At 35.1% G+C, this 23,299-nt stretch overlaps 1 protein-coding gene across 3 annotated transcripts in view; it reads right to left on the reverse strand.

Moving 5' to 3' along the window:
* Positions 1 to 23,299, reverse strand: part of CENPC (centromere protein C) — an 83,434-nt gene that overhangs the window by 40,228 nt on the left and 19,907 nt on the right. For all 3 annotated transcript variants that reach the window (XR_008666791.1, XM_055342571.1, XM_055342565.1), the window contains exons 6-10: positions 18,156 to 18,441; positions 16,832 to 17,047; positions 13,955 to 14,445; positions 9,772 to 9,963; positions 4,389 to 4,674 (exon numbers count right to left, since the gene is read on the reverse strand). Coding sequence is in view for 2 of the 3 variants with exons in the window: in XM_055342571.1 (XP_055198546.1) it covers positions 4,389 to 4,674; positions 9,772 to 9,963; positions 13,955 to 14,445; positions 16,832 to 17,047; positions 18,156 to 18,441 (1,471 nt within the window). In the remaining variant the exon portion in view is untranslated. The remainder of the gene's footprint in view (positions 1 to 4,388; positions 4,675 to 9,771; positions 9,964 to 13,954; positions 14,446 to 16,831; positions 17,048 to 18,155; positions 18,442 to 23,299) is intronic.

Here is a 23,299-nt window from a genome sequence, read left to right on the forward strand (position 1 = left end):
TATCATGAAAAGGGACCAATCATCTGCCTCCCTGTAGGCACCCATGATCTATTCATATTTTAATGTAATACCCAGTTTTCTCTGACCAGTTTTTTTGTCTAACTTTCCTAAATACAGAACCATACAACTGTTAATATGTATTTTATATCCAAATATTCTTTGAAGTTTCCATAAGGACCACTGGGTAACCACAAAGATTTATCTTTTCACCTTATGTCAGGGAGAATACCAAAACACGTTTGCTCTTCTGTGTGTATAAAGTAGCTTAATGATCACATATCCTGATGAAACAAATGTCTCAAAGATCTGTCTATGAATTCAGATACCTAATAGGTTTTCTTCAGCAAACATTTTAGCAACTATCAACTTTGGATATTTCTAATTAGGCTAACTCCTCATTTTACACAAAAGGTAAGGTTTGTTGTAGGAATACTAGCTCAAATTTTATAACTCAACGTAAATCACTTTTTACCTTAACATTTCTCTCAACTTATAACTAAGGCTCATCTGCCTTATTTAATAAAACTTGGATTTATTTTATTAATACATTCAAGTAAAAACTACTGGACTACTAGTTAGAAGGCCTAGGTATCTAATGACACACTATTTAATCTATGTAGACCTTCCTCATTTATAAAAATGGAGCTAATACCTGTACTATACACTTCTCAGGAATCTTATGCAAATAAATAAGAAACAAGCTGATATAAATATGGAAATCTGATAAAAGACAGAAAGGTCATTAACAAATCAGTGGGCGGAAACATACTATTCAATAAACTGATTATCTACATAGGGAAAAAAGAATTTAAATTTCCTAAATAAATTACAGATGATTTAAAGAAGTAAATACTAAAAAAGCAAGTTTTTTTAAAGATTTATTTAATTCATGAAAGATTTATTTATCTAAAGATTTTATTATTTATTCTCTCTCACAAAGAGAGAGAGGCAGAGACATAGGCAGAGGGAGAAGCAGGCTCTTTACAGGGAGCCTGGTGTGGGACTCAATCCCAGAACTCCAGGATCATGCCCTGGGCCAAAGGCAGACACTTAACTGCTGAGACACCCAGGCATCCCGCAAGTTAAAGTTTTGAGAAGAAAATATAGAAAAATAGATCTTTATGATCTTGGAATCAATACAAAAAGCAAATGTTCAAAAAGTCTGATAAATTCTATAGCTGATCCTTGAACAACACAGGTTTAAAGGGTGCGGGTCCACTTACTCATGATTTTTTTTCAATATACACAATACTGAAAATGTTTTTTCTCTTCCTTATGATTTTCTTAATAACACTTTCTTTTCTATTTCTAGATTTTAAGAATATAGCATATAATACATGTAAAATATAAAATATGTGCTAATTGTTTATGTTTTCAGTAAGGTTTCGAGTCAACAGTAAGTACGTAGTTACATTTTTAAGAAGACAAAAGGTATAAGCAAATTTCTGACTGTGTGGGGGTCAGGGCTCCTAACCCCCAAGGCTGTTTAATGTACAGCCTTAACTGTACATTAAAATTATGTCTTCTGAAAATAAATAAATAAATAAAATTATGTCTTTTGTATAAAAGACATTAATACCCATTAAGGATTACAAGCCAAAATAGAGTTTCTAAAAAATAGAAAACTGAGCCAAGCAACTTACAAAGAGGCAATTCATTTAAAAATGAACAAAAAGCAAATGAAAGATATTTAACTATTTAACCTCACTAATAATTAGGGAAATGCAAATTAAATCCAGAAATATACCCCAGTACACTGTCAAAAAATAACAAGTCTAACACCAACACATTTCAATAAGTACATGGGACAATAAGAATTCTCACACCTTTGGGCACCTGGTGGCTCAGTCAGTTGAGGGTCTGCCTTCGGCTCAGGTCATGATCCCAGGGTCCTGGGACAGAGTCCTGAGTCAGGTACCCTGCTCAGCAAGGTGTCTGCTTCTTCCTCTCCCTCTGACCCTCTCCTCTGCTTGAGCTCTCACTTGCTCGCTCACTCTCTCTTTCAAATTAATTTTTAAAAAAACGAATTCTCATACCTTGCTATGGGGTTATAAATCGGCTCATCCAATTTTGAGAATGATGCAGCAGTATTAGGACAAGTTAAACATGTACATACCCTAAAACTTAGTAATTCTATTTCTCCTATATATACTACTACAAGGAATCTCTTACACATTTGCTCAAGGAAACATGTATAAAATGTATGTACAGGCAAAAATCTTTTTTCAGAGTGATGAATTATCAAGAGACTAAATACATTGTATACCTGAAAATATAACACAGTGTTAACACCTGAAGAAAAAGAATCACATCTGAAAATAAATAAAAATTATCATTTTAAAAAATAAAAGTGGGGCAGCCCCAGTGGCGCAGCGGTTTAGCACCGCCTGCAGCCCAGGGCGTGATCCTGGAGACCCTGGATCAAGTCCCACGTCAGGCTCCCTGCATGGAGCCTGCTTCTCCCTCTGCCTGTGTCTCTGCCTCTCATTCTCTCTCTGTGTTTCTATGAATAAATAAATAAAATATTTAAAAAAATAAAAATAAAAAAATAAAAAATAAAAGTGGAAACAACTCAAATGCTCACCCTTCAATGAATGAATAAAAAGTGGTACATTACTTGCAATAAAAAGGAGTGAGTACAAAAAAAGGGGAGAGATTAAACATTTTCATATAACCATACAAGGTAATAACTATAAATCAACCAACCACTTGTTTTTTATTATATATATATATAATGAGAGTTAATGGTTTGTATATTTTCAAAAGTTATATCTTAAATGGTTATTTATCTAGATAACTATTTCCATTTTGCCTCTTGGCCAGCAAAGTCTAAAATATTTACTCTCTGGCCCTTTAAGAAAGTTTGCCAACCTCCACTCTTTATAAAGGAATAAAAATAAATCATCTATCAACATGAATAATCTTAAAAATGAACTGGAAAAAAAGCAAGTCACAGAAGGATGTGTATACTAATGAAACCATTTTTATAAACTTTTAAAACCATACCACTGCTGTTCATATATACATGTACATGTAGAAAAAGTATAAAAATATCCATGAGAATGGGCTCAGCAAAAGTATACATGGGATTTCAGTGGTCACTATGTTTTATTTCTTAAGTGAAATCATGAGGGAATCAGGGGTTTTACTTTTTTTTTTTTTAACCTGAAATATAAAGAAACTGAAAAGTTGTATGAAACTGGTGTGAAAAAGTTAGAATGTGTATAGGATTTTTTTTTTTTTTGGTACTACAATGACATATACTACTATGCTTTAGGGCACTATGATCATTTATTTTCATACACCCCTAGCACCTTGCAAGTTTCTCATATATATATATTATTTGTTGAAAAATAAAAGAATAAATACTATGTCAATAAACAAAAATATGCAAGAACAATACCTAACTCACTAGGTTGTTAGGACTGATGAAAATTCATTGAAAGTTCCTAGCAAATACTTGGCACAAATAAGCACTCAAAGTATGTTGACTATTATCACCTGAGGAGAAGAAGTATTAAGATATATTCCCAATTATTGAAACCACATTAACCTGACTCAAAAGGAAGCAAATCAAACTAGACATTAAAAATGACTAAGGGGCACCTGGTTGGCTCAGCTTGTTAAGTATCTACCTTCCGCTCAATTCATGATCCCAGGGATCCCTGGGTGGCGCAGCGGTTTGGCGCCTGCCTTTGGCCCAGGGCGCGATCCTGGAGACCCAGGATCGAATCCCACATCGGGCTCCCGGTGCATGGAGCCTGCTTCTCCCTCTGCCTGTGTCTCTGCGCCTCTCTCTCTCTCTCTGTGACTATCATAAATAAATTTAAAAAAAATTAAAAATAAAATTAAAAAAAAAAAACAATTCATGATCCCAGAGTCCTGGGATGGAGCTCCGCCTCTGGCACCCTGCTCAGCCTGCTTCTCCCTCTCTGTCTGCCCCTCCCCCTGCTCCTGCTCGCTCGCTCGCTCTCTAACTCTCTCTTAAATAAATAAGATCTTTTAAAAAAATTACTAAGATAGTTAATTATACTGGAATTAAAATACAAAATACATTTTTTAAAATAACTAAAATGGTAAATTTTATGTGCTTTTACCACCTTAAAAAAAACTTAAAAAACTTTTAAGTGACAATAATACTTACCTTTTTAAATGTATCACTCACATGCCATGTACTACATAATAGTCCCCATTTTAATATGAGGAAACAAATGCAGAGTACTACTTTGTCCTGGGGCAACCCCTAACTAACAGGTGAGCATGGATTTACAACCAGGTTTGTCAGACAGCAGAGCTTCTTACTTCTTCACAAATGATTAAATGACACTGACAAACTATTAAATGCTAAACAACAAAAATAACTATATTGTATACATAACAGACATTACCCAGAATGATTTTTCTTCGTAACCAGGTCTTCCTCATCACTTTCTAATGACTCATTCTGGCAACAACCAGAAATTTCATCATGGTCAGTAATTCTTCCAGAATCTTTAGCATTTAAAAACTCCTGTGCTCCTGAGCTGCCTGAAGTAGTTATCTCCCGCTCTTTAAATGGGATAGTTTTTTCCTTAGTATTCTTAGATGACTGATTTGGTTTTTCAGCAAGTTTTTGTCTACAGTTGTAAGACAATGACAATTCATTTCTTCTCGGAGAATTGCTATAAACAAGACCTGAAAGAGTCAATGATAACCTAAAGTTAGCATAATGTTTATCTAGATTATTGAGCTCACTGAAATACCAACATTATTTACTTAGATGTAAACACACACACACCAATCTCATAGGCTATGTTTGTTTTCAAATTAAATACATATACTGTACAGCTTTTCAATTTTTAGGTATATGCACCAACCCCTTTAAATTCATCACAGGCTTCCAAAACCACCTTCTGGGGATCCCTGGGTGGCGCAGCGGTTTAGCGCCTGCCTTTGGCCCAGGGCACGATCCTGGAGACCCGGGATAGAATCCCATGTCGGGCTCCCGGTGCGTGGAGCCTGCTTCTCCCTCTGCCTGTGTCTCTGCCTCTCTCTCTCTCTCTCTCTCTGTGTGTGTCACTATCATAAATAAATAAAAATTAAAAAAAAAAAAAAGAAAACAAAACCACCTTCTGTGTCTCTACCCACTACTCTTTGGGCCATCCTTAAGATCTGGTTATTTCCCAAGGCTCCAGCTTCAGCTTCTCACTCTATGCACCTACTTTGAGGGACCCTTCTACCCTTAAACTGTAATTACTATGTAGATACTGGTATAATATTCACCTACAACTCTTTCCTAAATCTTCCCCTCTGGTTTTAGTTCCTATCTTAATGAAAAGCATAACTATTGACCCAGATATCTACATCAGGAATCTGAATCATTGAAGACTCCTGTACCTACTCACAATCAATCCCCTAATTCTGTCATTTCTACATTCTTACTATCTCTCAAATCTACTTCTTCCATAGCTCTCCTGCAGGGATCCTCAACATTTCTTAACTGGATTATTAAAGCAGCCTGTTAGTCTCCCTTTCTCTAGTCTTGCCATTCTTCAATCCATTCTTCACACTGCTTCAAGAATCATCTTAGGAAAACACAAGTTGGATCATGACAATGTTGTTAAAATCTTTTAGTGATTATCTGTAACTTAAGGATTAAGCCCAAATATTTTCAATTATTTATTTCTACACCTATTTATTTCATTAATCAAAAATGTTTAACATTCGCTGTCAAATAAACAAACCAAAAAAATCCGGCAATACTGAACTACTTGCATTTCTCTAAAGCACTGCATCTTAAAAGGTTGCTCCCTGGACCAGCAGGATCAGTATCACTTGAGAACTAGTTTGAAATGCAAATTTTCAGGCTTCACTTCAGACCTACTAAATCAAAAACTCTGAGTAGAGCCCAATAATCTGTGTTTTAACAAGCCCTCCAAATAACTCTGATAAAACAATTTTTAAAAGGTTAAACTCTAATCTCCAGATGCTACTCTACTGAAAACATTCCATCCTTCCTTCTCACCCCATTCACTCAGTTGATTGCTAATTCATCCTTCAGGAAGCTTTCTCGAATTCCCATCCCCAAATTAAGTAGCTCTCTCTCAACTCTTTGATAGTATTTATTAGCCATCTAACTGTTTACTTATCTTTCTCTTCCAGCATACTGACAACCCCTAAGATCAAAATTGCTCTTTTACATTCCGAATGCCTAACACCAGGAGCAGGACTGTGGTGAAGCAATTTTTTTTTCCAGTTCTACTGAGATATAAATGACATATAACATTGTATAAGTTTAAGATACACAATATAATAATTTTATATATGTATATATTACAAAATGAATACCAAAGAGTAAAACTTAAAGTTCTCATCATAAAAAAATTTAATGAGTTTGGAAAATTTAAGAAGGTGCTCACTCTCAGAGTCATACAAACACTGAATCTGAACTCACACAACCCTGAGACCAAGTGCTTCTGCAAATTTCTCATTCTTTGTTACTCATCACTTGCTCCACTCTAGTATTGGGCCTTGCCTAACACCATTCCTGCCTCAGAGTGGGCACTCGATAAATGTTTCTCAACATACATGAAAAAGCAGCGGGGCCACATTTATATAGGCAGTTTGGTTGCTTACTAGGGAAATAAGCAATGGATCAACAGCCAGAAAACTTGAATTCTACTGTTTTCCAGTTCTAGCACAAAGGCCTATGACTTTAGGTTCCAAGTCATATTGCTTTTTTGAGCTTCAGACTTTTTCTATCAGAAGAAGTATTGGTAAGTCTCAGAGTTCTAGAAAACTTATCCAAGCTTTGTAGATTTTTATTTACCTATATATTTACATGCTCATCTGCCATAGTACAGTTTCAGACACCTGGGGCAGAAAGGTGAGTTCATCAAAATAGTAACAGGAGGGGATCCCTGGGTGGCTCAGCAGTTTGGCGCCTGCCTTTGGCCCAGGGCACTATCCTGGAGTCCCGGGATCGAGTCCCACGTCGGGCTCCCAGCATGGGGCCTGCTTCTCCCTCTGCCTGTGTCTCTGCCTCTCACTAGGTCTATCATAAAATAAATAAATAAATCTTTAAAAAAAATAGTAACAGTTGATAATATTTTATATACTAACTACATGCCACTTACTCCTTCTACGGAGGTAGAAGGATTTGTAATAATGTTACAAAATAAGAAACTGAACAAAATAACTGAAAAGTGGAGAAATCGTAATTTAAACCCAGATCTAAGTCCAAAATCCAAGGAAGGCTACAAGAGAATTTCTCTTTCTACTATCAAGGATCCCAATGACTCAAAAATTCATAGCAACAATGCCTCAGATGTAGTGCCCTATTTGTTCTACTCTCACTTGTTGATCTAAATACCAGAGACAACAGATTCTGCAAATGTAAATATTCTTTTTTCATTTTTAATCTTCTACCATCTTCTCATGATTACTTCCTTTAAAAGATTAAAAATGTTTCCAAAACAATAAATGTTTCACGTCGTACAGAGAAGAGATAGTATAGCAGACCGAAGAATGTCATCTTTAGAAAGACCTGCTTGCAAAGTTACCTCTTGACTAGATTGTGGGAACTCAAATTTTGGAGGGTTCCCATTATTTCCTAACTGATAAATGTGGCTTAGTGCGCCTAAACTGCTTTGCAAAAAATACGGTTTATGTCAAATACTTGCTTTCCTTCAGGGAGTCTGGAATTTTAGTACTTACTAGGTAGACGGTGTCTAGGTGATCACCTCCAGGCTTCTTTATCCATTCATAAGTGATGGACACTTGGGCTGCTTCCATAATTTGGCAAGTGTAAATAACACTGCTATAAACATCAGAGTGCATGTATCCCTTTGAATTAGTATTTCATTGGGTTCAAATACCTAGTAATGCAATTGCTGGATCACAGCTATTTTTAACTCTTTGAGGAATATCCATACCGTTTTCCACAGTGGCTGCACCAGTTTGTATTCCCACCACAGTACAAGAGGGTTCTCCCTCCCCTACATTCTATGAGGTTATTTTAAATGAGCAGATAAATTGATGTAACATCCTGTAAATTACCAAAAACACAAAGACCTTTCCTTGACCCCACATCTCTATGCTCCCTTATCTTACTATCTCTCCTTCCTCACTTCCTATTCTCTTAAAACCACTTGAATCAGGCTTTTGATCTATCATTCCACAGAAACCATTTCTATCAAAGTGACCAACAACTTCCATGTGGCCAAAATTCTATTGTCATTTCTTAACTCTCATCCACTTCAAGCCATCAGCAGTATTTAAGAGTTCATCACTCATCCTTAAAATGCTTTCATTACTTTGCTTCCATAAACCTAAGTGCTCTTCATTTTCCTTTAATCTTACTAACTGTTCCTGTTTAGTTTCTTTTGGTGGATGGATCTACCTTTTCGTCTTGACTCCTGATTAGTCTCTCAGGACTAAATCCTTGGCTTTCTTCTCCAGGTTCATTGTGTCATTATGTGATTTCAAACAGTCCTAAAGTTTTAAAAATCATCTATATATTGTTAGGTCCCTAATTATACATCCTCCCAAATCCTTCTCCCTAACTTTAAATTCATTTACCAAGCTATTTCCTCAATATATCTACTTTGATATCTAATTAATTTATTACAACCTGAAATCTTGACATCCTTCCCATATCTGCTTCTTTCATACTTTTCCTCATCTCAGTAAACAATAGAGCTCGAATATTCTATTTGTTCAGGCAAAAATAAGTCTGAGTCATCCTAGACTCCTGGTTCTCTCTCCGTTAGTACCAAATCCAAACACTTTTCATCTCTTCCCTCTGACAATCTCTTACCTAGTGCCCATGCCCTAGTTTCTTCTCCATATAGCAGTAAGAAAATCTTTTAAAAGAAGACTCAAGGGGATCCCTGGGTGGCGCAGCGGTTTGGCGCCTGCCTTTGGCCCAGGGCGCGATCCTGGAGACCCGGGATCGAATCCCACGTCGGGCTCCCGGTGCATGGAGCCTGCTTCTCCCTCTGCCTGTGTCTCTGCCTCTCTCTCTCTCTCTCTGTGTGACTATCATAAAAAATAAATAAATAAATAAATAAATAAATAAATAAATAAATAAATAAATAAATAAATAAATAAATAAAAGAAGACTCAACCAAGTCACTTTACTGCTTAAAATCTTCCAGCAGCTTCCCAATACACTTCATCTAAACTCTCTATCCCAGTCTGCCTCTCTGACTTCATCTCTCCTGGCTTACTCATCTTTAGCCATACTGGCCTTCTTGAATCCCTCAAACATGCCAAGTATGCTCCATTAGCACCTTTACAAATACTGTTCTCTTAGTCTGAAATGTTACACACCAAGTTATTTGTATGGTTCCCCTCTTCATTTTTCTAAGATATTTTCTCTGAAAGATCAAAATGGACTCTTATTACACCTTTTATAAGAACAGTATTCTCTTACCTACCCCTACTTCTGCCATCTACTTCTCATCTCTATCATTTATCTGCTTTATTTTTCTTTATTACCTATCACTGCATGAATTATACATCTATATTGCTGGTCTTCCTTTACTTAAATGTAAGTCCCATGAGAACAGTTTATTTTTCCACAGCTATATCCTTATATCTAGAATATAGTGTATAGTAGAGCCCAGTATCTTTATACTTTAATTGATTTAATATTTCTATCAATGACCCAATTTAACTTTGTCCTCATTAAATTTTCTGTGGAAAATGGGACTATAAATCAAACATAAAGCCTCCTATACAATGACTTTTCGGAGCTCTCCAAGAACATCATTTAAATAAAATACTTACTCTGCTCTGATTTTACCACCCACCAATCAGATGGGCGCCGGGAAATTCTTCGACTTCTTGTAATAGTTGAAGTCACTTCATCAGGTATAAGCTTATTCTTCTTGGACCCACTAGGAAAATGCTTCTTTTTAGATTTCTTATCTTTTTTCTGATACACTGTATAAGGAACATTGGTGCTATTTTTCTTGCTTCCTAAAGAAAATAAAAAAAAAATTACAATCTATGGAACCAGAGTTTTCAGAAAATCACAACAGATTAAAAAAAAAAAAACCCTTTCAATTATGTCTTAAATTTATTCTGTAGGCTTCTTTCATCTCCTTTTTTTTTTAAGTCAAATGTTCTCAATAAGATCTGTTTCTGTCAGTTAAATGTAAACCTTTCACATAGCTTGAGAACATATACTTCTGAGCCCAAAAAAATGTACATTCTGAATTCTGAGTACATTCTGAAAAGGAAAAGTATGTGGCTTCTTCCAACTACTGACCAATGTCCCAAATCAAAAAAAAAAGGTAACCATTGTTTTTCTGTTTTGAATAGTCATGATTTTGTCAAACTAATTTTTGAAAGAAGAGATTTAAAATGAAGTTTTTTTCTTTTTTTAAAAGATTTTATTTATCCATTCACGAGAGAGACACAGAGAAAGAGAGGCACAGAGAGACAGGCAGAGGGAGAAGCAGGCTCCATGCAGGGAGCCTGACGTGGGACTCGATCCCGGGTCTTCAGGATCACGTCCTGGGCTGAAGGCAGCACTAAACCACTAAACCCCATCCGGGCTGCCCTAAAATGAAGTTTCAAAAGATGTTCCTATATGAAGGAAAAACATTATTTTTGTGAATAGAATTTAAAAAGAAAAAAGAGGGGATCCCTGGGTGGCGCAGTGGTTTGGCGCCTGCCTTTGGCCCAGGGCGCGATCCTGGAGACCCGGGATCGAATCCCACATCGGGCTCCTGATGCATGGAGCCTGCTTCTCCCTCTGCCTGTGTCTCTGCCTCTCCCTCTCTCTATCATAAATTAAAAAAAAAAAAAAAAAAGAAAAAGAAAAAAAAGACTGAAAAGAAACAATGAATATGGCAAGCAATCATAGCTAATGTAAAGGTCTGGTACCAGTAGTAACTTCATTTCATCCCAATGACGTAAGAAAAGAATCTAACAGAAAGGTGGGATCAATTCTAGTTTTGTTTTTTGTGGCTGACAACAAGAAGGAAAAATCAGGGAAATACAAGGTATTTCAATACAAATATTACAGCAAAGAGGGGCACAACCACCAAAATGGAAAATTTTTTTCAGGAAGAGGTTTAAAATATTAGATGTTAGTAGACAGAATGAAAAATTTTCTTGATCATCAAATAAATCAAGAAACCAGCATTTATGAAGCATCTGAGAAAAGACTTCTGATCCAAAAAAAGAATTAAACCCCTATTAAGTAGGAAATATTCATGGAGTAAACAAATTACATAAAGTCTGTAAGACCAAAGGAGCAGATAGGTATTATACATAATCACATAATTAAATATGAAACTGTACAGAACTTTTCAAAAAAATGAGAACATAATTCGGGTTGAAATCTGGAAATACAGGAAATACAAGACCAGACTTTCACTCTGAAGGTAAATTTGGGAAAATAATTCAGACGGAAGCAAAGGAATAATTTTCTCAAGGTATGAATATAAAGGAAGAACAAAGGGCAAACTATTAAACTTGAGGAATATGGAAAGAATCACCAAAATTTATAAGTGAAATGAGAAAAAGAAGTCAATAAAGACATAGAAGGAAATCAAACAAAAAAATACGAGAATCAGACTTATCCTGGATTATCTAGGCTGGTCCAATCTAATTATATGTGTTCTTAAAAGTAGTGGTCAGAAAGGGCAATGGTAAAAGAGGTAAAAGAAAATGGAAATGTAAGAAGGCTGGTATTGCTGGCTTGGAAGATAAAAGAAGGAAATCATGATACAAGGATATAAACAACTTCAAGAGGCTGGAAAAGACAAGGAAGCAGATTCTCACCCAGAATCACAGGAAAAGCAACCTTGTCAACACATTGATTTTAGCCCAATGAAATCTATTTCAGACTTGTGACCCATAGAACTATAAAATACATGTATGTTTTTTAAGTCACTAAGTATGTGGTAATTTGTTATGACAGTGATAGAAAATTAATACAACTGGTAATCAGAAATTATAGTCACTAAACAATCTAGATAAAGAAGAATTTAATATACATGAAAATCAATGGGAAGAATTTGGCATTTAATTAAACAGAGTATCCTTCAAGTATACTTTCTTGATACAATGTTTTTTTCCTAAGAACTTAGGATAAATAAAAATTTTTGTAGCTTCAAATTTTGTGAATTCATATTTTAAGGGACTAATAAGAAAAAAAAAACTTTCCTATAATGTAACTTCAGTTTAGTCAGGTTCTTTTTATTTTCTTAAAATAGCCACCTCCTGAGAAAAGGAAAGAAGGCAGGCAGGCAGGCCAGCCAGCCGGCCAGCCTGGGTGGCTCAATCACTTAAGCATCTGCCTTAGGCTCAGGTCACGATTCCAAAGGTTCTGGGTTCTAGCCCTGATTATCGGGCTCCCTGCTGAGCGAGGAGTCTGTTTCTCTCTCTCCCTCTGCCACCACCACCCTGGCTCATGCTCTCTCTCTCTAATAAATAAATAAAAATATTTTTAAAAAATAACCTGGGACATTTGGACATTTACAAGAGAGGTCCACAAAATAAAAACAGTGGCTTTTTTCTCCCTTTATTTTAAGCAGAATTTTTCAAATACACAAAGGTACGAACAGACAAAACTAATGTGTGACAACCATTAATTCAGGTAATTTAAAGTCTATGTTATAGATTATACAAAAAGCTAAAGTAATTGAATAAGTAATAATTAAAGTGGAATTTTTCATAAAAACTAGCTTAAACACCGTACTTTACCTCTTTCTCCCTTCTTTATCAGCAATATGTTATAGTCATCTAGAACCTCTAGGTACAAACACAATTATAGTGAAGAGAGTTTTCTGGTTAACTAATAGCTTTTTCAAATGACTACCAAAAACACTTCCACTTATTTCAAAACTTCTTGATAGTGCTTAAAAAATATAGGCTCTAACGAGGAGACAGATCCTCAGCCAGTATTTTTAACCTTGAGTGTTATCTCCTAACATATGGGATTATCAAGAAGGATTAAATTATATTATGTACATATAAAATATCTAATACATTTATTAAGTGTTTCCTATTCCATTAACTATTCTAAAGAAACCTGTAAGAATAATTACCTTTTCTATTACTTAGAAAGCAGTATAAAGAATATAAATGGATCTTTTCTTCATGAGAGTTTCATCATTACAAACCTTAATCACTATACAATAATGACATAAAGAGGATAACCATACTCCAGCTTTGTCTGAGACAATCTCAGTTTATGCTTCCTGTCCTGACATCCCCTCTTATTCTCAAGTCTCCCAGCTTGGATAAGTAATATAGTGAAACAAGATAAAAATATCTATTGAGATATTACTTGGATAACGGTCTCTAATTCTACTAGTGGCCTATGAATATATGTGTATATCTGCTAGTCTACAAACACTACTAGATCGATTTTTTTAATGGTGATAACTGTGTCTCAGTAATCTTTGTAATTTCACTACCTAAATACAGTGTCTAGCAATTTACTGTTAGATTAATGAGAAAATGATGGAATAAAAGAGTATGAATTTTATTCTGTAAGAAATAGCCCCATACTAATCTTGTTTTTTTTTCCCCCAGTATATATTTCAATAAACCTCAAAGAATATATGATGTTGTCTTATTCATATTCTGGTAACTACCTGGTTTATGAGTCTTTCCCATTCACTTTTTCCTTTATATATATATACTACCATCTTAGAAGCTACACAAAACTCAAGTGACTCAGAATTTAGTTGTAGGTAAAAGACAGATGCTAGAAAAGAGCCTACAGATTTAGTTTTACTTTGCCTACTTCCCAAAGCTAAACAGAAATATTATAAAAACAAAGTTGTGGAATACTGTTCATAGTTATACTTAATATAAAACACTTACCCACAGGCAGCACCTGTTTATTGGAAATACCAACATTTATCACCTTTTCACACTCATTCCATATTTCTATCTGAATTTCTCTGTAATTTATCTTGGGTGATATGTGACACATTTATATTGTTACCTTTCGATTGTTCCATATCAACCTGTTCTTCAAGGATATTGGCCTTAAATTTTCCTCTCTCTTGTTGTTGTATAGTCTTTTTCTTTCCAGATGATTTCTCTGCATTCTCATAATACATTTCATGTTTTGTAGATCTATAATCATTTTCCAGTTCATTTGTCAAAGCACAACTTCTACCCAGTCTTTTTTGTTCAGAGGGCTGAGATGTCTCTACTGCATAAGCTGTGCCAGAATGTTTGTCACTTGTCAAAGCTGTAGGTGACACGCTGTGATGTTTTTCTTTTGACTTCTTACTTTGAAGGAGTGCAGAGCTCTCTGCAGGGTACACTGTGTACTGTTTCAGAGACCCAGCCTTTCTGGGTATAGTAATCCAAGGTTGACTGGCAATACTGCTTTCTGATTCATCAATTATAAATTCATCCTCTAACAACTTTAGGTCATTTGAAGGAGATGAATGAGGTGGAGCAGTTGCTATATGCCTAACAACAGGACTAAACAGGATGTTACAATAAGTAATAGCTCGAAAAATAAAGTTTTTACCTTTGCTTTGTGAAGAAAATAATCTAAATAGGAAATATAATCTATGTATCTTTTAAAGAACAGTATACATCTCCTCAATTTTCTCTTACCCTTGAAAATCCTCCTCTCCTTTTACATTTCTGTAATACCCAATTATACTCATTTAAAACACTAATGAAATCACAGAAGTTCAGAGCTGGAAGGAAGCATAGACATCAACTAATTTAAGGCTCCCCCAACCCAGTATATATATTGAATAGTTGAAACCCGCAGATGTGTTAAACAGCCCAGATACATTGATCTACAGTCCAAAAATGCATGCCATTATTATTTATACTGTTATACTAATTCTATGCCTGTATAGATGTCTCTTAGGGGCCAGATTTCTTCACATCCAAAACAATGTCATTTCCAAGGCATCTTCAAGTCTAATAGTCTAAGAAAACACTACAAATGTATGCACTAAATATAAAAATTCATTCCAAGTTTGATAATTCACGTACGCCTTCAAATAAGTTTTAATATTGCAATCACAGTATAGAAATAAATGAAAACTATCTAGAAAGGTAATCTAATAGGAATTAAACAGCATCTCTTCCAATTAGTTGGGAAAGCTTTCTAGAGAAGGAATTATTCAAAGGATAGTAATCTGATGGACTCTTCTCCATTTCCTTCGTTTTTATAACAACAGCCTCAAGCAAAACACCTACTAAAGTGAGATATGCATAAGTAAAAACTTAGGGTAAACACCCAAACTCTGAAGCTAGCATATGTACTCCTGTTTCTGCCTTTTCCACTTGAGTCAGGATGCTTAAGCATTATCGTGTCTGTCTCTTCTATCTTTTCATTAATAAAATATACAAAAAAATAAAAATAAAAAAAATAAAAAATAAAAAAAATAAAATATACAAAAAGATTATGAAATGAAAATGCCTTCTCTACTTCTCTATAATCTCAAATTATAAAATTTACATTTTATAATGTAAAACTAGTTTTACATAAGATTTATCTATATATATAAATATATATATACACACACACACACACACACACACACATATATATATATACACACTAAGAAATATACTATCTTCTAACAGGTAGAGTTTTGCAAGTTTATATGATTAGAAAAGTCTAGAAAATCTAATGAAAACCAAGTCAATATAAATAGAAAACCACAATGTATGAATATTTAAACAGAAATGTTACTTTTCAACATTTAAAGATATAGCCAATCTGTTATAAACAGGTTTAATTTGCCTTACTGTATATAACTCATCTATTAAGTTTTTGTATATAAAGAAGTAATGCTAAGAATTTAAAAATTAAGCCTTCCTAAACCGGCCAATAAGAATTCTCTAAATTTGCACCTCTATTTTACTTCAAGGGACTTCCAAAACATCATGATTAGTCAAACTGAAGATATCCTTAGGAAACAACGTTGACACTTGCTATAGACTGAATGTCTGTATATTTCCAAAATTTATAAACTGAAACCTAATCCCCAGTGGAATAGTATTTGGGGATGGGGCTTTTACAAGGTGATTAAGTCATGAGGGTAGAACACTAATGAATAGAATTAATACCCTCATAAAAGAAGCCTCAGAAAGCCTTCTTGCTATCATCTGCCATGTGAGGTTATAGAAAGAAGATAGCCAAAAAAAAAAGAAGATAGCCATCCATGACCCAGGAAGCAGATGTCACCAGAAAAGAAAAAGACTAGCATATGACAAGGGGAAAATGGTATGCCAAAACAGACAAATGCAAATGTGTATGACCAAGTTGGCAGAAACAGTTAACCAGGGAGAGTGAAGGTTGTAAATACCAGCTGACAAATCTGAAGTTTATATACGCCAGTGGTTCTCAACCCTAGCTGACATTAATTGTAGTTAACTGTAATGTGCAGCCACAGTGAAGATCACTGTATGGACACTGAAGAACCTCTAAAGGTTTTAAGGAGGCCAAAACAGACTAAAATTTATTAACACAAGCAGAAGAAAAATAAAAATGTTAAAGCCCTTAATGGTGAAATACATCATGACATAATTCTGTTTCTAAATACTGCCTTCATTCTTTGGTATCATACAGATTTGAAAGTGCTAATGACCAAAAGCAATGAAAGCTGAAAAAACTTATTGTCTTTCACATTTAATTTAGTAGATATTTAATGATGGCTTTGGGAGTGATTTGCTGTGAGAGTTAGGCATAATTTCAATTAAAATTTGTACCAATTAAGATTAACTTCTATATAAATAGCATTTAGCATTAAGAATTTATTTAAATAGCATTAAGAATCCTTGATATTGTTCACAGAATGTAAAATAAAATTGCCTCAAAGGCAGCTTCCTAGTAACTCACCTGGATTCACTTTTTCGTTTTACAGTTTCTAAAAACAATGTTGAAAAACTTTTTTTAGTTTGTGGCTGAATTTCATCTTCTGAGTCTTGTACTCTTTTCTGAGATATTCTTGATGATCTCCTCTTTTGTGTTTCTTCTGATATTTTATCCTCTATTTCTGATACTTTATTTGCTATTTCTCCTTTCTTCAAAACACTTTTATCTTCAAAATTTAACCTTGAAGGTTAAAAGGAAGGCAAGTTGTATAATCTCACAGTTTGCTGAGTTATAAGTTTTCCTGAACAATAAAGTTTTCAGTGACAATACAGACCACTTAAAAAATTTTCCACTAGGCCGGGACACTTGGGTGGCTCAGTGGGTTGAGCGTCTGCCTTTGGCTCAGGTGGTGATCCCAGGGTCTTAGGATCAAATCCGGCATCAGGCTCCCCCTCTGGTTCTCCCTCTGCCTTTGTCTCTGCCTCTTTCTTGGTCTCTCTTATGTACAAATAAATAAAATCTTAAAAAAAAATTTTTCCACTAGGCCTTTAAAATCTCCACGTTCTGATCTGTAATCTCTTAAAATATACAAAGAAAATTACATTTCTTATTTGTCAATGGAAAAAAGTAAGAGATAGACCAAGGAAATATGTATCTTAGAGGACTAGTTCTCAAACATTTCATGAGATTTTGAATAATATGAAGAATCTTATCAAAATATAGATTCTGATTCAGTAGGTCTAGGGTAGGCTTTGAAATTCTGTATTTCTAAAAAATTGCCAGATAATGCATTCACTGTTCTTGATCCTGAGCCACAGAATATTTTGAATAGCAAAATCTTAGAATGTACTTAACTCCTTGGCTTCAAGAATTACACAAGACACTAGGCAGACAGTTACACTCATTGCAAAGGTACCCAGTAGCAAAGGACTTTGAATGATCTACTTTGCCTCTTAAAGGCCAAAATGAAAGCCCCAAGAAACAGACATAGATTTACCACCATTTACCCTCAAAATACTTACCTTCTGCTACCCTACAAATGACCCAACACATACCTACCACTGTAATTACAAATGACACAGAGAAAATACTCTTAGGAAGTTATAGAACACATATTATCAGAAGAAAATACTTTTTTTTCCAGCCTATAGAAATGTTTACCCACAAACTTCTCTGAAGCATACCTTAAGCTTTCTGTATCAAATATAAACTGAATATAAACTGATGTATGTTATGCTCTTCTCATGTTAAGATTCCTCAATACTTACTATAAAATACATTAAAAATAAATAACTTAAAATTTTCAAAGTAGGATTCACATTATTATTTGAATAGGTAAAAAATTTACCTTTTTCTGGTTTTAAGAGAAATTTCTGTACTTGAAGGCAATATATTTACTGAATTTTCAGAAGTATAGGTCTCTCCCTTTTGGGCCACAGATGGAACAGCATTTTGCAATACAGAAGCTTTTGCATCCAAAAGAACTAAAGGTGAGCCAACAGATAAGTGAAATTTTTCACTGGCTTCACTGTGGTGATCTCTGAGTTTTTTACTTGACGTTCTTCTTAAGCCAGGTGTATTTTTAGAACCAACATCAGTTGCCAAAATTTCCTGATGAACTTCATGGTCTTGAGCTAGAAGAAAATTATATGAAGATATTAAAATTTTTCAAATATTAGAACAAAATGTGTTTTAAAATTCAATAGCAATAATTAGAAATAGTTTTCAGAAGACTCACAGTTCATTAAGTTTATAATCAAAGATCTATGATTAAAATATGTAAGTGCTTTACAAGTTCTAATTTATGAAATCAATGAATATAAAGATGTATTTGCTCCTTGCTCTTAAGTTTTGAAATGGCAAAAATTCTCAAACAGAAAATTCACAATTATATGGATAGTCAATTTACTCAAGATTTGAATAAATCTATACGCAGTTAAAATAATGAAGTAATGCTAGAGAAATTATGAGATTCGATTTTTTAGGTTAAAAGTCAGTAAACTATGGCAGCTAGATAACCACATATACAGATATATACACTTACAGACCCATAACAGATATATGCAGAGATATATAAGATTTGTGTGTAAATATATGTAAAGATACATATGTAAAAATATTTTTATATGTAAAAGAATATTTGTGTATATAATACATACACATACATATATACATGTACCTTTATATAAAGAGCATACATATTCTCTTAGCCTCATACCTTCAAATATCAAAGAAAAAGTAGAACTGCTGAGGAGTATTTGTACTGATTCACATTCTTACAAAGCAAAGATCAGGGGCACCTGGGTATCTCAGTTGGTTTAGCATTCACTCTTGATTTCAGCTCAGGTCATGATCTCAGGGTGGTGAGATCAAGTCCCGCATTTGGTTCAGCATATAGCGAAATCCGCTTGGGTTTCTCTCTCCTCCTCCCTCTGCCTCTCTCTCCCTGAACCCCATGCACTCTGCCTCTCTCCCTCTCAAAAATAAATTACTTAATTAATTTTTTTAAAAAGCAAAGATTAAAAATTTTAAATACAATCAAAAAACATCTTTTAGAAGGTTATGGAACAAGACAGTATACTCAGTTTTCTCTGCTTTTCCCTCTAAATACAACTAAACTAAATTCCTGGTAATTATCTATCCAACAACAATAACAGAACTCTAAAAGCTGGAAAGAAAAAGGTGTATTTGCTAGGAACCTCAAGCTTTAAGCAACAAAAGACAATATGGTGAATCCTTTAGGTTGTCCTTTTATCTCCCATATACCCCCCTAGACTGGATTCTAGAGGTATGCAACCCAGAACCACCAACAGGCATAGGGGAAAAAATCCTCCATTCTCTGGCCAAAAGACTTGAAGAAGGGAAACTCAACAAGGACCTCTAGCAGGGAGCCCCAACTCTTAATTCCACAACCTAACCCACTAAATACTCCATTCTATAGTGGCCTTGTAAAAGCAGGAAAGCCTCAGGCCATGCCAGGTCCCACTCTGTAAGTTATACAGGACAGCAGTAGTAAAAGAGCAAAGTCCTAGGCTAACCTTGTTCCTGGACCAACCCAGTCTCCACTTCAACAATCAAGGATAGCAGGCCAAATGATCCACAAATAGCTGCAGAGAAGTGAAACTTTTGACCTTCCCAGCCACTGCTGCACAGACCAAGGTGACATTTTGAACCACTGTTAGTATCAACAACCGAGGCCTTACTTCACATGGGGGGCCTCTATGGGCAGTCTAACCTGAGGCAGGAAGAACTTAAGAAAACCCTACACCCCCCCATCTTGTCCTCTACCCAGTCATTTAAGAAGATCCAATCTCAATAGTTTCTCACCCCAACCCTCACTTGAGTGAATAAAGACATGGGGTACTCTGAAACATCTTCCATTCATCTGACACAGCACCTCCAAGAACTGAGCGGGAATCTCAGCAGCATCAGGAAATGAAACAGACCAAAATATCACTGTTAGGATTCTAAACACTTAACTGCCACTGGAAATAAAATCCACAGAAGCAAGCAATAACCTACACATTAAACCAAAACAAGGCAACTGTATACTATAACAAAAGATTTAAATAGAATCGAGAGTTTCCTAAAATATTAACCGAAATGTCAAGAATACAATCAAAATGATGGAGCATACCAAAACTCAGAAAAGCACAACCTGAACAAGAAAAATATGATCAATGGGCACAAATAAACAAGATGAATCAAATGTTAAAATTATTTAATAAGAATTTTAAAATATCCATCATAAAAATGTTTTAACAATCAACTACAAACTCTCCTGAAACAAATAAAAAGACAAACTCTCAAAAAAATGAGTTACAAAGAACCAGGGATCCCAGGGTGGCGCAGCGGTTTGGCGCTTGCCTTTGGCTCAGGGCGCAGTCCTGGAGACCCGGGATCGAATCCCATATCGGGCTCCCGGTGCATGGAGCCTGCTTCTCCCTCTGCCTGTGTCTCTGCCTCTCTCTCTCTCTCTCTCTCTCTCTCTCTCTGTGACTATCATAAATAAATAAATTAAAAAAAAAAAAGAAGAAGAACCAGGTTTTTGGATTTTGGATTTTAGCCATTCTTACAGTGTGCAGTGGTATCTAATTATTAATTTAAAATTCCCTAATGACAAAAAAAAATTCCTAATAACAATGATGAACAAATCAAAATCACAATGAGATACAACTTCATACCCACTAGGATGGCTATTATCAACAAAACACACACATGCAAAAAAAAAAAAAAAGTATTGTTGAAGATATGGAGCAACTGGAACCCTTATACACTGCTGGTGGAAATGTAGAAACGATGCAGCCACTATAAAAAACAGTTTAGTGGTTCCCCTAAAAGTTAAAAATACAATTACTGTATGATCCAATAATTTCTTTTTTGAGTATGTCTCCAAAAGAATTGAAAGCAGAGACTGCAAGAGGTATCTGTACACTTGCATTCACAGCAGTGAATAAGCAAAAAGTGGAAACTGCCAAAATATTCATCAGTGGATAAATGAACAAAACAAAATGTAGTCATGGGTGGATCTAGAAAGTATAATACTAAGTAAATAAATCAGAGAAAGACAAAATACTCTATGATTTCACTCATATCTGAAATTTAAGAAACAAATGAACGTATGGGGGGGAAAGGGGAGAGAGAGGAAAACCAAGAAATAGACTCTTAACTATAGAGAACAAATTGATGGTCACCAGAGGGGATGTGGGTTGGGGGATGGGTGAAATAGGTGATGGGGATTTGATGGGCACCAGGTATTGTATGGAATTGTTGAATCACTATATTATATATCTGAAACTAATACTACACTGTATGTTAACAAACTGGAATTTAAATAAAAACTTAAAAAAAAAAAAAGATGAAAATCTAAGACTCTACTCTACCATTAGAATAAGATAGACCGGGATCCCTGGGTGGCGCAGCGGTTTGGCGCCTGCCTTTGGCCCAGGGCACGATCCTGGAGACCCAGGATCAAATCCCACGTCGGGCTCCCGGAGCATGGAGCCTGCTTCTCCCTCTGCCTATGTCTCTGCCTCTCTGCCTCTCTCTCTCTCTCTCTCTCTGAGTGACTATCATAAATAAATAAAAAATTAAAAAAAAAAAAACAAAAAGAATAAGATAGACCTTTTAACCAAAACAAGAAGGTCAAAAACTATAGAAGTCACAAATTTGACAATTAAAATTAAAAATCTTACTCACCATATGGTTTAAGATACTATAAAACAAAATCTGTAAAAGTCAAGGGATCATTGGAAAGGCAAACACCTCTCACACAAATCAACAGATACAGATACTCAACTCAAAGACCTCTCATTAACAAGAAAAAACTAACGTGAAAGGATATGAATAGCCAACTCAGATAAAAGGAAATTCAAATAGCCAATAAATAAATTAAAAAGTACTCAAATGCAATTGATATCACAGATATCTTTTTTAAAAAATATTTTAGTTATTTAACAGAGTGAAAGAGCAGAGAGCACAAGCAGGAAGAACAGCAGAGGGAGAGGGAGAAGCAGGCTCCCCGCTGAGCAGGGAGCCCAATGTGGGGCTTGATCCCAGGATGCTGGGATCATGATCTGAGCCAAGAGCAGACACTCAACCAACTGAGCCACTCAGGCACTCCCTGGATATCACAGATATTTTAGAGGGACAATGAGATCATGTAATACCAATCAAACTGGCAAAAAAAAAAAAAAAAAAAAGCAAATGATCTATCAGGTAAAAAGTACTTTCCCACATTGCTAGTGTAAAAAAAATTGTACAACCTCTTCTGTGCACACACACATACATTTATATATGTTTTCATTCAAAGGTTACCTCAGCAGGACAATGGAAATAACAATTAGTAGCTTTACTTTTTTAATCTTTGAGGCTTACTTCAAATGAGCAAAATTTTTCTGATTTGAAAAAATGTAAACCAACTTTTAAAAGTTGCAGCACATATATTTAATAAAAGGAAATGAACAAAAGAATAAAAAAAGAACACTAACCATGTATACACAAATATTGAATGTTATATACTTGAAGCTAACATGTTACATGTCACATATCTCAATTAAAAAAAAATATGTTGGGATCCCTGGGTGGCGCAGCGGTTTGGCGCCTGCCTTTGGCCCAGGGCGCGATCCTGGAGACCCGGGATCGAATCCCACGTCAGGCTCCCTGCATGGAGCCTGCTTCTCCCTCTGCCTGTGTCTCTGCCTCTCTCTCTGTGATGACTATCATAAATAAATAAAATTTAAAAAAAAAATGCTCAAGAAGCCCATGAAAAGGTCCATGTGAGAAGGAATTAAGACTTCCTGCCTGCATAGCCCCACATGAGTCATCTTGGAAATATATCCCTATCCCCCATTAAGCCTTCAGATGACTGCAACACTGACCAACATCTTGACTGACACCTCATGAAAAATTTCAAGCCAGAACCATTTATCTAAGCTGCTTCTCAATTCCTGACCCATAGATGTGTGATTTAATATTCATTGGTTTATTCTT

Source organism: Nyctereutes procyonoides, unplaced genomic scaffold (assembly GCF_905146905.1).
Source record: "Nyctereutes procyonoides isolate TBG_1078 unplaced genomic scaffold, NYPRO_anot_genome, whole genome shotgun sequence".
NCBI classification, from domain to species: domain Eukaryota; kingdom Metazoa; phylum Chordata; class Mammalia; order Carnivora; family Canidae; genus Nyctereutes; species Nyctereutes procyonoides.